At 45.3% G+C, this 14422-nt stretch overlaps 1 protein-coding gene across 1 annotated transcript; it reads left to right on the top strand.

The window, feature by feature from the left end:
* The first annotated feature begins 133 nt into the window (after positions 1-133).
* Positions 134-9261, top strand: fah (fumarylacetoacetate hydrolase (fumarylacetoacetase)). The gene is made up of 14 exons (XM_067248909.1): positions 134-304; positions 517-627; positions 931-1052; positions 1390-1439; positions 1846-1936; positions 2092-2189; positions 3810-3862; positions 4617-4716; positions 6436-6566; positions 6673-6748; positions 7192-7238; positions 7475-7576; positions 7940-8057; positions 8964-9261. The coding sequence occupies exons 1-14, from the start codon at positions 140-142 to the stop codon at positions 9038-9040; spliced, it is 1341 nt and encodes a 446-aa protein (XP_067105010.1). The 5' UTR covers positions 134-139; the 3' UTR covers positions 9041-9261.
* Positions 9262-14422: the final 5161 nt, after the last annotated feature.

The raw sequence follows: 14422 nt of genomic DNA, 5'->3' as shown, positions 1-14422 counted from the left end.
GTTAATCAGTTTTACTAGAGTATCGCTGAGTCATTCCTCAAGCTGTTTTGGATTATGTTCTGAGCTCGTGAAAAGGGTGGATATGAAACGGAGTGCGTGATTGGTCGCTGGATCACTTAGTAGGAGGCGCTCCTGTCCAATGGCAGCGGTCAACATCTGGAAGCGTTTACTCACTCTGCTGCTTACTTTGAAAAGTATCCCGGAGTACAACTGCAACTTGAAAATGTCTTTCGTAAAAGTTGACGAAAATTCAGATTTTTCCTACCATAATTTACCGTACGGAGTGTTTTCCACACCGGATAATGTAAGCAAACTGATAGCTCTTGATTATTGTTTACCTGTCTATCACCGGCAGTCTGAAAGTGCGTCGACTGCAAACTTTGGAGAGATACTTTCAATAGGATAACCAATGTATATAACTTAATGTATGAAACTCTGTTGAACTTTTGACATGAAAGTGGTTTAATGGGTGTGTCCTGAAGTTATTATAGCCTATGTGTTTTTGCGTCCATTCAGCCCAGACATCGAATTGGTGTTGCTATTGGAGATCAGGTATTGGACCTGAGTGTGATTAAGTCATTCTTCAATGGACCCTGCCTGTTCGCACGCCAGGATGTGTTCGACCAGGTAATAAGATTGCGCCTTCTTTATTTTGAAACAAAATAGCTGATTGATTGATTGATTCACAACGAGGCCTTATTAGTCTTCAAGCGTTGCGTGTCTGCCTTCCTTTCACTCATCGGTATTGAGCAAAATAAAGTGTATTAAAGTTGTTGACCCAGGGATTAAACCTATCTTTGAGAATTGCTATTGATTTGTAAACAACATAATACGTGACAAATGAAAACACAATGTTTCAAAATCGATTTATTTGACGGTTTTCTAATTCACTCGGCAACCTCTCTGGACTAATGTGCATCTTCCTTCCAGCCGACCCTGAATGCGTTTATGGGTGTCGGTCATGAGGCCTGGCGAGAAGCCCGCAGAACCGTGCAAACGCTGCTGTCTGCTAACGAGACCACGCTGAGAGATGACGCCAACCTACGGAGCAGGTGAGCCTCCAGGTTTCCCCTGCCAGCTGGAAATGTTTAATTTATTTATTTGTTGTACTTTGATAATGATAATTTACAGAGAACATAATGATTTAGGCTACAGAGACCGGCATCAAGTGACATGAATAAATAAATAACAGTATATGTATGTTCTTTTGACACCCATGCATGGTTATTATGATGCTATTTTGTAGTGTGTGTGTGTGTGTGTGTGTGTGTGTGTGTGTGTGTGTGTGTGTGTGTGTGTGTGTGTGTGTGTGTGCGTGCGTGCTTTAAATTAGGGCAGATTGGCTAATCACTTTGACATTCACATTTATTCTGTGCTTTTGTCTTCCAGAGCATTTGTGCCTCTGAGTTCAGTCAAGATGCATCTTCCTGCTGAGATAGGTGAGCTTTTCCTGTTTGTAGTTAACCACTTCCTGTGCCCCTCATCCATCACATCCCATTCTGAAGCTGATTTAACCTTTTTGATTATATATCTTCTATCCTGTCAGAGGTCCTCTAGAGAAAGGTTCGACTTCTTAACATGCTTGCCAGTGCATGTCATAGTTCTTGATTCAATCTTAAACCCAATTCATGTAGCTACATGAGGTCCCACTGTGTGCCAAGTCAAGTGGAATAGAAAAAGTGTTTTTTTTAAATGGGAGATCAACTCTAGGGGGTGCTACTGAACAGCCTAAACCTAGCAGTGCTTGTGGTGCCGCCTAAGATATATTCTGTACAAAAACACACTCTCTAACCTCCTGACTTCTTTCTTTCACACACATTCCTACACACATGGTTCTCCACCCAGGTGACTACACGGATTTCTACTCCTCCAAAGACCATGCCACTAATGTGGGCATCATGTTCAGAGGGAAGGAGAACGCCTTGATGCCCAACTGGTGAGCCAACGCCTGATTTCATTCCAACTAGACCGTTAATAGTTTTATTTGCTGTATGGTTACTTGCTAGACTCAAAGATGACCGACAGGGAGATGATACATTTGATAGAAGTGCTTGTTTGTGTGTGCTTGTGTGTGTCTGTGTGTGAACGCAGGTTGAGGCTGCCAGTGGGCTACCACGGCAGAGCGTCTTCAGTGGTGGTGTCTGGGACACCCATACGCAGACCGTCGGGCCAGATGAGACCAGACCCATGTAAGACCCTGAGAGACCCTCCATCAAGTCTACAGACCTAACACCCTCCATCCAGTCTACAGACCTAACACAACTCCATCCAGTCTACAGACCTAACACCCTCCATCCAGTCTACAGACCTAACACAACTCCATCCAGTCTACAGACCTAACACCCTCCATCCAGTCTACAGACCTAACACCCTCCATCCAGTCTACAGACCTAACACCCTCCATCCAGTCTACAGACCTAACACAACTCCATCCAGTCTACAGACCTAACACCCTCCATCCAGTCTACAGACCTAACACCCTCCATCCAGTCTACAGACCTAACACAACTCCATCCAGTCTACAGACCTAACACCCTCCATCCAGTCTACAGACCTAACACCCTCCATCCAGTCTACAGACCTAACACAACTCCATCCAGTCTACAGACCTAACACAACTCCATCCAGTCTACAGACCTAACACCCTCCATCCAGTCTACAGACCTAACACAACTCCATCCAGTCTACAGACCTAACACCCTCCATCCAGTCTACAGACCTAACACCCTCCATCCAGTCTACAGACCTAACACCCTCCATCCAGTCTACAGACCTAACACCCTCCATCCAGTCTACATATACCTAACACCCTCCATCAAGTCTACAGACCTAACACCCTCCATCCAGTCTACAGACCTAACACAACTCCATCCAGTCTACAGACCTAACACCCTCCATCCAGTCTACAGACCTAACACCCTCCATCCAGTCTACAGACCTAACACAACTCCATCCAGTCTACAGACCTAACACCCTCCATCCAGTCTACAGACCTAACACCCTCCATCCAGTCTACAGACCTAACACCCTCCATCCAGTCTACAGACCTAACACAACTCCATCCAGTCTACAGACCTAACACCCTCCATCCAGTCTACAGACCTAACACAACTCCATCCAGTCTACAGACCTAACACCCTCCATCCAGTCTACAGACCTAACACCCTCCATCCAGTCTACAGACCTAACACCCTCCATCCAGTCTACAGACCTAACACCCTCCATCCAGTCTACAGACCTAACACAACTCCATCCAGTCTACAGACCTAACACAACTCCATCCAGTCTACAGACCTAACACCCTCCATCCAGTCTACAGACCTAACACAACTCCATCCAGTCTACAGACCTAACACCCTCCATCCAGTCTACAGACCTAACACCCTCCATCCAGTCTACAGACCTAACACCCTCCATCCAGTCTACAGACCTAACACAACTCCATCCAGTCTACAGACCTAACACAACTCCATCCAGTCTACAGACCTAACACCCTCCATCCAGTCTACAGACCTAACACCCTCCATCCAGTCTACAGACCTAACACCCTCCATCCAGTCTACATATACCTAACACCCTCCATCCAGTCTACAGACCTAATTCAATCTACCTAGTCTACAGACCTAACACCAACTAACTAGTCTACATACCTAATGCCATCTACCTAGTGTACAGACCTAACACATCCTCTACCGAATCTACAGACTTAACACCATCTACCCAGTCACCTTGCCAGATCGGACACACAGTTCTAGTTCCCAGGCCACTTCTTTCATGGGTGACAGCTCTGTTGTGTTCTCTCCACACAGCCAACCCTCCTGTATTTGGACAGTCCAAGCAGCTGGACATTGAGCTTGAGATGGTAAGGAACTGTACTATATATTACATTTACATTTAGTCATTTAGCAGACGCTCTTATCCAGAGTGACTTACAGTAAGTACAGGGACATTCCCCCCGAGGCAAGTAGGGTGAAGTGCCTTGCCCAAGGACACAACGTCATTTTGCAATAATATTTATGGGTAATGTGTTCTATAGTTTAGGGGTGTAGTTGACAAAGGCTTCATCACCAATCTTCTAATGACTGCTTCTGGTGACCTCTAATATGCTTGCATATGATGATTGCTGTGTTCTAGCTGGTGTGTAGTTAGTAAGAGAGTTAGCAATGTAGCTAGGTCCTTGTCCATTTAGAGCTTTGCATGTGAGGAGAAGGACCTTAAAGTCAATTCTGAAGGTAACAGGGAGTCAGTGTAAAGTAGTTAGGACAGGACTAATGTGTTCTCTCCTTTTAGTTTTGGTGAATAATCTAGCTGCAGAGGTTTGAATGAGCTGTAGTCTTTCAGTGGTTGTCTTGTGAAGAAAAGTGCGTCACAGTAGTCCAGCCTGCTGGATATAAAAGTAAAAAATATCTAACCACATAAAGAAAAATGACTGTGTGAGGAATCTCTTCCTAGACACTAAATTAACTCCTGTCCTATTGTGGCTTTCTGGTGGTAAGATTGCAAGATTGTTTAGCACCTCTGATATTTAAAGACTTGGCAAAACTTTATGGAAGAAATTCCTCTCAAGACATGTCTCAGTGCTCCGTTATGTGATGATGTGTTGTTGGTCCTACCAGGCCTTCTTCGTAGGGGGAGGTAACCGTCTGGGAGAGCCCATCCCCATAGACAAGGTCCACCAACACATCTTTGGCATGGTGCTAATGAACGACTGGAGTGGTAAGGCCCAAACACACACACACACACACACACATGCAAATGATGACATTATTTTAAAACCGATAAAACCAATCGGTATTATTCATTCAAAACATCAAACGTTCCCAACTGTATTCTCCCTGATGTTTCTTAATTGGCTTCTACGTTATAAATGCAGGAGCCTTCAGCCTTCATGTGTAGTCCTAGGGCTCAGGCCCCTAGAGGAAATCCCTTTGCCAGCCAGTCACACAACATAACAGGCTGATTCAATTATAGATAACCTGGAGGATCTTAGGAGAAGCTCTGCAGAAGCAACATTCTTCAGCTCCTGTGTTCCAGTATGAAAGTCGTCTTCCTCCATTTGACCGTGTTCACTTCTCCCCCCCCCCCCCCCTTCTTTGTGGGAGGGGCCCAGATGGCACCATATTGATCCAGTCCAGACTAGGAGTTGGAAGACTATTTGAACCAGGGCAGAAATATATTGCATTTAAATGGAATGCAGAACTAAATAGACATCTGATTTGCTTAACATAACCCAGTCGTTTAGAGAAATGCCCCAACCATAGCCCTGACCCCTCCCTCCTGGTAAAATAGAGAACAAACCTCTCACATAGAGGGTCTCCTGGACTGTAGCAAAAGGCAGCCCAGCATAATTCAACATGTTTACACATAGGGCACAAACTGCTCTCGCATGATGACCAGTTTTGGTCGGGCTTCACTCAGTCATAGTGAAGACAGGTTCAGATAGCAGGCCAAATCACAGCTTTCAGACTCAATCCAATATCCTGGGAATACAGGATTGTTGCCTATGAACTTAAAGGCAGCACAGTTTAAGACAAGCTCCATTTATTTTTTGGGGAGTCCATGATGGTTGTGCACAGATGCTGTGTGTGGCCCACCATCCCATAATAATAACCATGCTTCTGTTCTCCACTTCTTGCTCTCTCTCTCTCTCTCTCTCTCTCTCTCTCTCTCTCTCTCTCTCTCTCTCTCTCTCTCTCTCTCTCTCTCTCTCTCTCTCTCTCTCTCTCTCTCTCTCTCTCTGTTGTGTCTGCTGAATATGCAACTCTGAGGGCAGATCTGTCTCCTGTGGTATTTCATGCTTGACTACTAAATCACATCTGCTTTGTGTGCTTTTATATATAGTATTATGTAGCTATTAATCTACTCTATCTTCTCTGGTGTTTACAGTTTCTGTTAATTATATCGAAGTCTATATTTCCCCTCCTCTCATCTCCTATCGTATTTTATTGAAACCTCTTTATAAAGTTTGTCTGGGAGGCTGAGGGTGTAGCCAATGGGCCGTCCTTCCTGTTCCATCTCCCAGTGGGCAGGGGTTCAGCCTACACAGGAGGGCAGGGCCTCGCATTAGCCTCACTGCAGGGCCTCACCGCAGGGCCTCACAGCAGGATCGTCAGGTTCCCAGTGGGGTGACACAGAGCAGAAGTAGTTTAGCTCCACCAGGGTAGGAATGGAGTGTGGGGAGGTTAGATTGGTAGTGCTGATTTTCATACATCTGGGTTGTGATGCAGCTGGAGAGGTAATGAGAGCTGAAATGGGCTTTTCACCTGACTGCCTTATAATGTTATATAACTTTGTTTTTGATGTCACTTGCAGGAAATGACCAGGTGCTCTATTGTAATGAGCACCACAAATCATGTTTCCACTGACATCTCCTTGGCGTCATTCCCTGTGGTGTGTGTGTGTGTGTGTGTGTGTGCGTATGTGTGTGTCCTGCAGCCAGAGATATCCAGGCATGGGAGTATGTCCCTCTTGGGCCTTTCCTGGGGAAGAACTTTGGGACCACCATCTCCCCCTGGGTGGTCCCCATGGAGGCCCTGATGCCCTTCGCTGAGCCCAACGCTGTGCAGGTGGGTCTGGGGACGTCCTGGGTCTCTCTGGGCCCCTCTGGTACTCTCTGGGCAGCTTGAGCCTGGAATGTTCCGTGTTTATTGTCTCCATTTGTTGTTGTTCTAGGATCCCGAGCCCCTCCCCTACCTTCGCCATGACGACGCCTACACCTTCAACATTAACTTGTTTGTGTCAGTGAAAGGTCAGGAATCAATGCACACCACACACTCAAACAAACACAAACTAATGGGTTTGGTTCCAATACAATTAAACAGGTGCCCACTCACTGAGCCAGTGTAAGCCCAGAGGCCACTGGTAACAATGAGTCACCGTTTAGAGCTTTTACATGCTCGACAAAGAAGTTTCTCTCCCTCTCTCTCATCCTCCCTCTCTCTATCTCACATATATTTACATTTACATTTAGTCATTTAGCAGACGCTCTTATCCAGAGCGACTTACAGTAAGTACAGGGACATTCCCCCCGAGGCAAGTAGGGTGAAGTGCCTTGCCCAAGGACACAACGTCATTTGGCACGGCCGGGGAATCGAACTGGCAACCTTCTGATTACTAGCCCGCTTCCCTCACCGCTCAGCCACCTGACTCCCATATATATTTGGACATCTTGTCTGTATTGTGTGTCTCCAGGAGAGGGCATGAGGGAGGCAGCCACCATATGCAAGTCCAACTTCAGGGTAAGTTTCCATCCAGCTGAGCTTGGGGAAGAGCAGTTGTGGTGTGTGGTCATGGAGATCGAGTGTTCACAGATCCTGTCAAACTTCATATTCAACCTCCACCCCCCTCTCTATCCCCCACACTCTCCCCCCCCCCCCTCATCCTCGCTCTACCCCTCTCACTCTCTAACCCCTACTCTCTGTCTCCCTCCCTCCAACCCCCACTCTCTATCTCCCCACTCTCCTCCCCCCTCCAGTATATGTACTGGACTATGAAGCAACAGCTGGCCCACCACACAGTCAACGGCTGCAATGTCAGACCAGGAGACCTGCTGGCCTCTGGAACTATCAGTGGACCTGTGAGTGTGTGTGTGTGTGTGTGTGTGTGTGTGTGTGTGTGTGTGTGTGTGTGTGTGTGTGTGTGTGTGTGTGTGTGTGTGTGTGTGTGTGTGTGTGTGTGTGTGTGTGTGTGTGTGTGTGTGAGCGAGCATGTACGTCTGTGTGTGTGTGTGTGTGCGAGCATGTACGTGTGTGTGTGTGAGAGAGCATGTATGTCTCTGTGTGTGTGTGTGTGTGTGTGTGTGTGTGTGTGTGTGTGTGCGAGCATGTACGTCTGTGTGTGTGTGTGCGAGCATGTATGTGTGTGTGTGTGTGTGTGTGAGAGAGCATGTATGTCTGTGTGTGTGTGTGTTCTTGACTGTCTCTCTCTGCTGGGTCCACAGGACCCGGAGAGTTTTGGCTCCCTGCTGGAGCTGTCCTGGAGGGGCTCCAAGAGCATCGACCTGGGAGGAGGGGAGACCAGGACGTTCCTCAGGGACGGGGACCAGGTGACCATCACAGGTAGGGGACCAGGTGACCATCACAGGTAGGGGACCAGGTGACCATCACAGGTAGGGGACCAGGTGACCATCACAGGTAGGGGACCATCACAGGTAGGGGACCAGGTGACCATCACAGGTAGGGGACCAGGTGACCATCACAGGTAGGGGACCAGGTGACCATCACAAGTAGGGGACCATCACAGGTAGGGGACCAGGTGACCATCACAGGTAGGGGACCAGGTGACCATCACAGGTAGGGGGGCCGCACAGAGTTGGTGTGCTGCTGCTTCACACATCAGATGGAAACTCCTCCCCCCCAGACAGTCCTCCCTGTACAGAGCTGCTTTGCAGAGGCCCTGACTCTCTCTCTCACACACACACACACACACTGTCATACACACAAACTCTCACATATGCAAACTCTCTCACACACACACACACACTGTCATACACACAAACTCTCACATACGCAAACTCTCTCACACACACACACACACACACTGTCATACACACAAACTCTCACATACGCAAACTCTCTCACACACATACACGCTTTCTCTCTATCTTTCTCTCTCTTTCAGTCTCTCTCTATGAATATGTACACACTATATAATACATTTGATTATGTTCAAGATTAGATTAGCAATTTGCATCTAACCCGAAATGCAAACAGTAATAACTTAGGGCAAATAGGAATATCAGGAATAACAGTGCAACAGTGCAGTAATGAGATATGGGACATCAAACAGATTACTGAAGTACAGATTAAATTGTTAAAGTTCAAATGTATACAGTAGATAAGATATAGAGGTAGAAAATGACAAAGAAAATAAAGAGTAAACCAAAATTTCTGTCTAGGTTACTGTGAAGGTAATGGGTACAGGGTAGGTTTCTCATGTGTATGAATATGTGTCCATCTCTCTAGGTTACTGTGAAGGTAATGGGTATAGGGTAGGTTTTGGGCCCTGTGTGGGCTCCATACTCCCAGCCCTGCAGCCTTGAGGGGTTCACTTCAGATCTGCCTTCCTTGGGAGCCTGGAGACGACTTCAACCACTGCTCTCGGTCATTCTCCAGGATGATGTCTGAGTTTTGTCATCGATTGTTACTGACTTGCTGTTGACCGGAGAAGGATTGTAGCTTTGTCATTCCAGCATTGTGTTACCAGAAACAGTATTATGTTCCCTACTGGTTTATGTGTTTGGGAGCTTAAATATAAGAAGTGAAAGAAAGCCTTTTATGTCTGTTTTGTGGTTCTTGTAGAAGAGGCAGCAGTCACAACACACCTGCCCTCCTCCGCTCAGTCTCTCAGCTCCTGCTAAGCTTCTTACTGTCTGTCTGGGCCCAGGAAGTCAGATATGACTGTGAGGAGAGCACTGAAGCCGGAGATGGCATGGCTCCATCTCCTGCTGCTTAATCGACCCACTCTCCTCTCCTGTATCACGGCTGAGCCTGCCTCCTCTCATCCTGCCTCCTCTCATCCTGCCTCCTCTCATCCTGCCTCCTCTCATCCTGCCTCCTCTCATCCTGCCTCCTCTCATCCTGACCCCTCTCATCCTGACCCCTCCTGTCTCCTTCCTACAATTGATTCAATAACTTTATGTAACTGTGTGTGTGTGTGTGTGTTTGTAATTCTATACTTGTGAGGACAACAACCTGACAGACCTTTAAAGTGAGGACGTTTTTCTTTGTGAGGACATTTTTGCTGGTCCTCACAAGCAAATAGCTTCAAACTCTTAAACTGACACCCTATGACCATAGGCATCCATCTCTGCAAATTTCACCAAAAGTCCTCACCTATGTGGTAGGCCCTCAACCTTTTTTGATTGGTTTCTGAATCAGGGTTATTTTTCTGATTGGCTAGAATTTTCACCACATGACCAAGGGAGAGGAAGGAAGTGGTTTAAACAGCCACCTGCTTTTGCTTCATTTGGGAAACCCAAATGCAATGATTAACTTCTATATCAGTTACTAAATGTCTCACATATTATATTTGAGCTTGGGCAAAAAAAGTAAAAGGGCTGCTAGTTCAATGTTTATTACAATCTAGGCCAAACAAAGTTTATAAAAATCAATGGCGATTTTGGCATGACATAAAAAAAAAAAAATCCTGGACATCCTATTTTGGAACCATTAAAAAACGTCTGTCCAAGATTTCCAAATTTCTAAATCTTGACAGAGACTTGCTTACTTTCTTACTTATTTTTTGTAAATAAACTACATTTAGGAAAATGTTTTGAATAATACTACTTTTAGCTTGTTCATTAGATTTTCCAGACTTATGACTAAACTTTTTATCTGATATTCAGCCAAACTCTGCATTGCACACAATGTATTTGGTATAGATTAATTAATTGCCCACTTTGAATAGTCTCCTAAAATAACCAGATAAACATTTGTGCCAGTCATAAAAGTTGGGAGACCTAAGGCTGCATATTGGGTGGCCTTGGGAGAGGTTGGTAAGTGGCAGTTTGATACATTTGATTTGGCTTACAGCACAACTCACTCACCCCTCCCCCACTAGGTTCTGAGTGGCAAAGCTGGTTCAAGTGATGTTTATGACAGGTGGTCAGTGGTGTGTGTAAGTCAGAGGACTCAAATCAGAGAGGGAAACTGTTTTTTAGGATTGTTGATGGAAAATGTGTATTGGTCACTTTAAGATATATTTAGGGTTCCTCCAGTAGCATGGAACCTATTGTATTTGTTAGTTCTATTAGGGTTCCTCCGGTAGGAGGGTTGTTTTTGTTAGTATTCTTCTTCTTATTATTTTTCTTCTCCTTGCGCCCCGATATCTCAAAAAGTCCCTCATCATACATTTTCTAATTTGGCAAATTGATACTACATCCAAGTGGGTACCCCCACACCAAATATGGGCCACATCGGACCATAGGGGGCGCCACAGGCCACGCCCAAAAGTCAAATGTTCAAAGTGATGGCATTTCCACCCCATTGCTCCAATTCTTCTGAACCTTGGTGTGCATGCCTCATTTTTCATGAGGAACAAAAAATCCTCAAGGACCCATAAGGTCCGCCATGATGGATTTTCCTGTACAGTGATAATTTTGGAAAACCTTAAAAATTCCTCTTCTCTTGAACCAAAGCTCTAATTGACTTGAAATTGTGTACAGATATGTATCATTGAGGTATTTAAAAACGTTACTTGATGGCTGAAAGGGGTGTATTTATGTAAATGTCCACATTGCCCCAATATGTTTGTGTCACTAAATCAAATGTATTTTTGAAGTATGGTTCAAACCTAATAGTTCTGTATATCCCAGCATCAAATGATTCTTACTGTACACTGAGGGCACTAGTATGAGTAACCACAATAAGTTTCAGGCATGTGACACTTTCCTAGTCAGAGTTAGCAGGGGGTGCATTTCATGGCAAGAAGGAATACAACAAGCCTGTCGTGAAATGTACCCCCCTCTATTGTCTGTTCTGTATATTCCAGCATCAAATGATTCTTTCTGTACACTGAGGGCACTAGTATGAGTACCCACAGTAGGTTTCAGGCATGTGACACTTTCCTAGTCAGAGTTAGCAGGGGGTGCATTTCATGGCAAGAAGGAATACAACAAGCCTGTCGTGAAATGCACCCCCCTTTATTGTCTGTTCTGTATATCCCAGCATCAAATGATTCTTACTGTACACTGAGGGCACTAGTATGAGTAACCACAGTAGGTTTCAGGCATGTGACACTTTCCTAGTCAGAGTTAGCAAGGGGTGCATTTCATGGCAAGAAGGAATACAACAAGCCTGTCGTGAAATGCACCCCCCTCTATTGTCTGTTTTGTATATCCCAGCATCAAATGATTCTTACTGTACACTGAGGGCACTAGTATGAGTAACCACAGTAAGTTTCAGGCATGTGACACTTTCCTAGTCAGAGTTAGCAGGGGGTGCATTTCATGGCAAGAAGGAATACAACAAGCCTGTCGTGAAATGCATCCCCCTCTATTGTCTGTTTTGCATATCCCAGCATCAAATGATTCTTACTTTACACTGAGGGCACTAGTATGAGTAACCACAGTAGGTTTCAGGCATGTGATTGCTGAAGAAATTCAACCTGCCAAAGACAATGATGGTGCACTTCTACACAGCCATCATTGAGTCCATCCTCACCTCCTCCATCACCATCTGGTAAGCTGCTGCCACTGCCAAGGACAAGAGCAGACTGCAGCGAATCATCCGCACTGCTGAGAAGGTGATCGGCTGCAATCTGCCCACTCGAGGACCTACACACCTCGAGGACATAATAGATTTCTTATTGTTCTATCAAGTACTGAAAAGCCATTTTATTTGTATAAATTTTTATAACCTTATCATTATGACATCTCTACCGTAACCCAACCATTGTGACCGGGGGGAAACCTTCAGGGACATCTAGGCCCTCAGAGAGGGCCTAATATATTCTAAAAATATATATTTAAAAGTAATCTGTTGTCATTTTATTTTATCAATTCATAATTTGACCATGTTTCTGAAATAAACCCCTTCAATCCTGCCTATTCAGTTTGTGTTGGAATGTGAAGAGTTAAATGAAAAAATCCCCTTTTGTCACCCTATCAGAATGTTGCTGTCTCCGTTGTTGGGAGGAAAGTGCTATGCTCTGTGATTGGTGGTCCAGCTATGAATTTACAGAGGGCCGATTAATAGTAGGCTAATTCAATGAAAGACTAATTTCCATTGACAGTAAAATTGACCAATCATATCTTCCTTCTAAATGGGTGGGCTTTGTTATCGCTAACTTTATGACAAGTTCCGCCGGCTGTGGGGAACGCGATCACAAGCTAATAAACTAGCTAACGAAACGTTGTTCGTTCACTTCACAATGGAAGCCGCGAGTAACGTTCCCGCTAGTGAGGAAGACATTGTTTCACATTTGTTATATGCGCCGTTTTCATGGTTAACTTTTAATGAGAAGTTGGAGTTAACCAAATCATCCAAAGAGACAGTAGAATGGACTAGGTTTTCAAGTAAAGATCATCAAAGGTAGGCAATGTTATTTAAAAACATTTCGGCCGCCGTGCCAACTGATTTTATTCTGGCTGCCACTGTTTTGTAGCCCTAGCCTACCAATGTGTTGTGAATGACCGGTCATTCTGTAGGCTAAATGTACCAAACGCAACGTCATTATGCACAATTACTTAAATAGTGCCTCAAGGGCTGTCTCAAATAGTGCTTAATGACCAACACAATTTCCTGTAGGGATAATGGTGTGTGCGTGCTGTATAGTGGTTTTTCCCGAGGTCAGAAGGCCAAGGATTAAGAGTCAGGGTTCCAGATTGTGACATAATTACTAGCATCCAACTATTGTGACATCACTACTAGAATCATACAATCGTGACATCACACCTGGTATCTAACCATTGAGACATCACTATTGAAACCCAACCATCGCGACCATAGATATATATAAAGACTTAAAAAAAAAGTTAATAGTCTTTATATATATCTCTGATCGCGACACCCCTACTGGGAACCTGCCATTGTGATATCACTACTGGAACCTAACCATTGTGACATCAGTACTGGAATTTAAGCATTACGACGTCACAGGTCAGTTAGTTCTCTCTAGAGTCCAAGTCTGTCTCTGTGAGGCTGAGCAGCATTGCTTTAGACGAAAACGTGCCAGCCCTCAGTATTTATCTTTTAACGTCGAAAGACTTCCAGCAGAGTGTGTCGGATAGAACGATCGTGTCAGACAGGAGCAGAACAAACAACCGAAGAGCGCAGGACGTGGCGAACACAGACGCTCTTAGGAGCTCCACAACAGCCTTGTCGCCATGGAGAAACCTGATGAGTCACACTGTGACATTCAGCTTCGGAGTAGATGACGGGTGCTTCAGCCAGGTCCTTTGATGTTCCTTTATCAACGGGCCACGGACTCGTGTGAAGTGTGTCTCGCAAGCAATCCTATTTCAGAACATGTTCCACCAAGCCGGCTCCTTTGATGTGTGTGTAGGCTGTCATCACGCCTGTTACGAAGAAGAGACGCTTCCTATTGGTGTGCTCGCTCCTGTGTTGCTCCTGCTATATTGATATAAGAAGCGTGTGTATGTGTGTCTGTAAGAGAGAGAGAGAGAGAGGGGTAGGGAGAGGGGGGAGGGAGGGAGGGAGGGAGGGAGAGGTTTGTCCAACACTGTGATACGGGGATTGTTGGAACAGGACTGGTGTTGTTGTGAGTGGGTGTGGGTTTAACAGGAGACCAAGCCTGGCTTTCCAAACTCAGGGTCACAGAACTGCTGAGGCAGGATCAGCTTAGAAAGGCCAGCTAATTAAGAAACATCGATTCCTATACGGAAACACAGGGGAGAAATACAGCGCAGTCTGTTTACCATGGGACCGAACACCGTAGGGCTACATAGACTTGTGTTTACAGA

The sequence above is a fragment of the Osmerus mordax genome, chromosome 13 (assembly GCF_038355195.1).
Source record: "Osmerus mordax isolate fOsmMor3 chromosome 13, fOsmMor3.pri, whole genome shotgun sequence".
Lineage (NCBI taxonomy): Eukaryota > Metazoa > Chordata > Actinopteri > Osmeriformes > Osmeridae > Osmerus > Osmerus mordax.
Note: the sequence above shows the minus strand (reverse complement) of the source record. Positions and strands in the feature narration are given on the sequence as shown.

Coding starts and splice junctions, on each gene's coding strand:
- fah (XM_067248909.1), top strand. CDS start 140: ATGGCAGCGGTCAACATCTGGAAGCGTTTACTCACTCTGCTGCTTACT. Junction 6,567..6,672: donor CTGAGCCCAACGCTGTGCAG/GTGGGTCTGGGG, acceptor TTGTTGTTCTAG/GATCCCGAGCCCCTCCCCTA. Junction 8,058..8,963: donor GGACCAGGTGACCATCACAG/GTAGGGGACCAG, acceptor CCATCTCTCTAG/GTTACTGTGAAGGTAATGGG.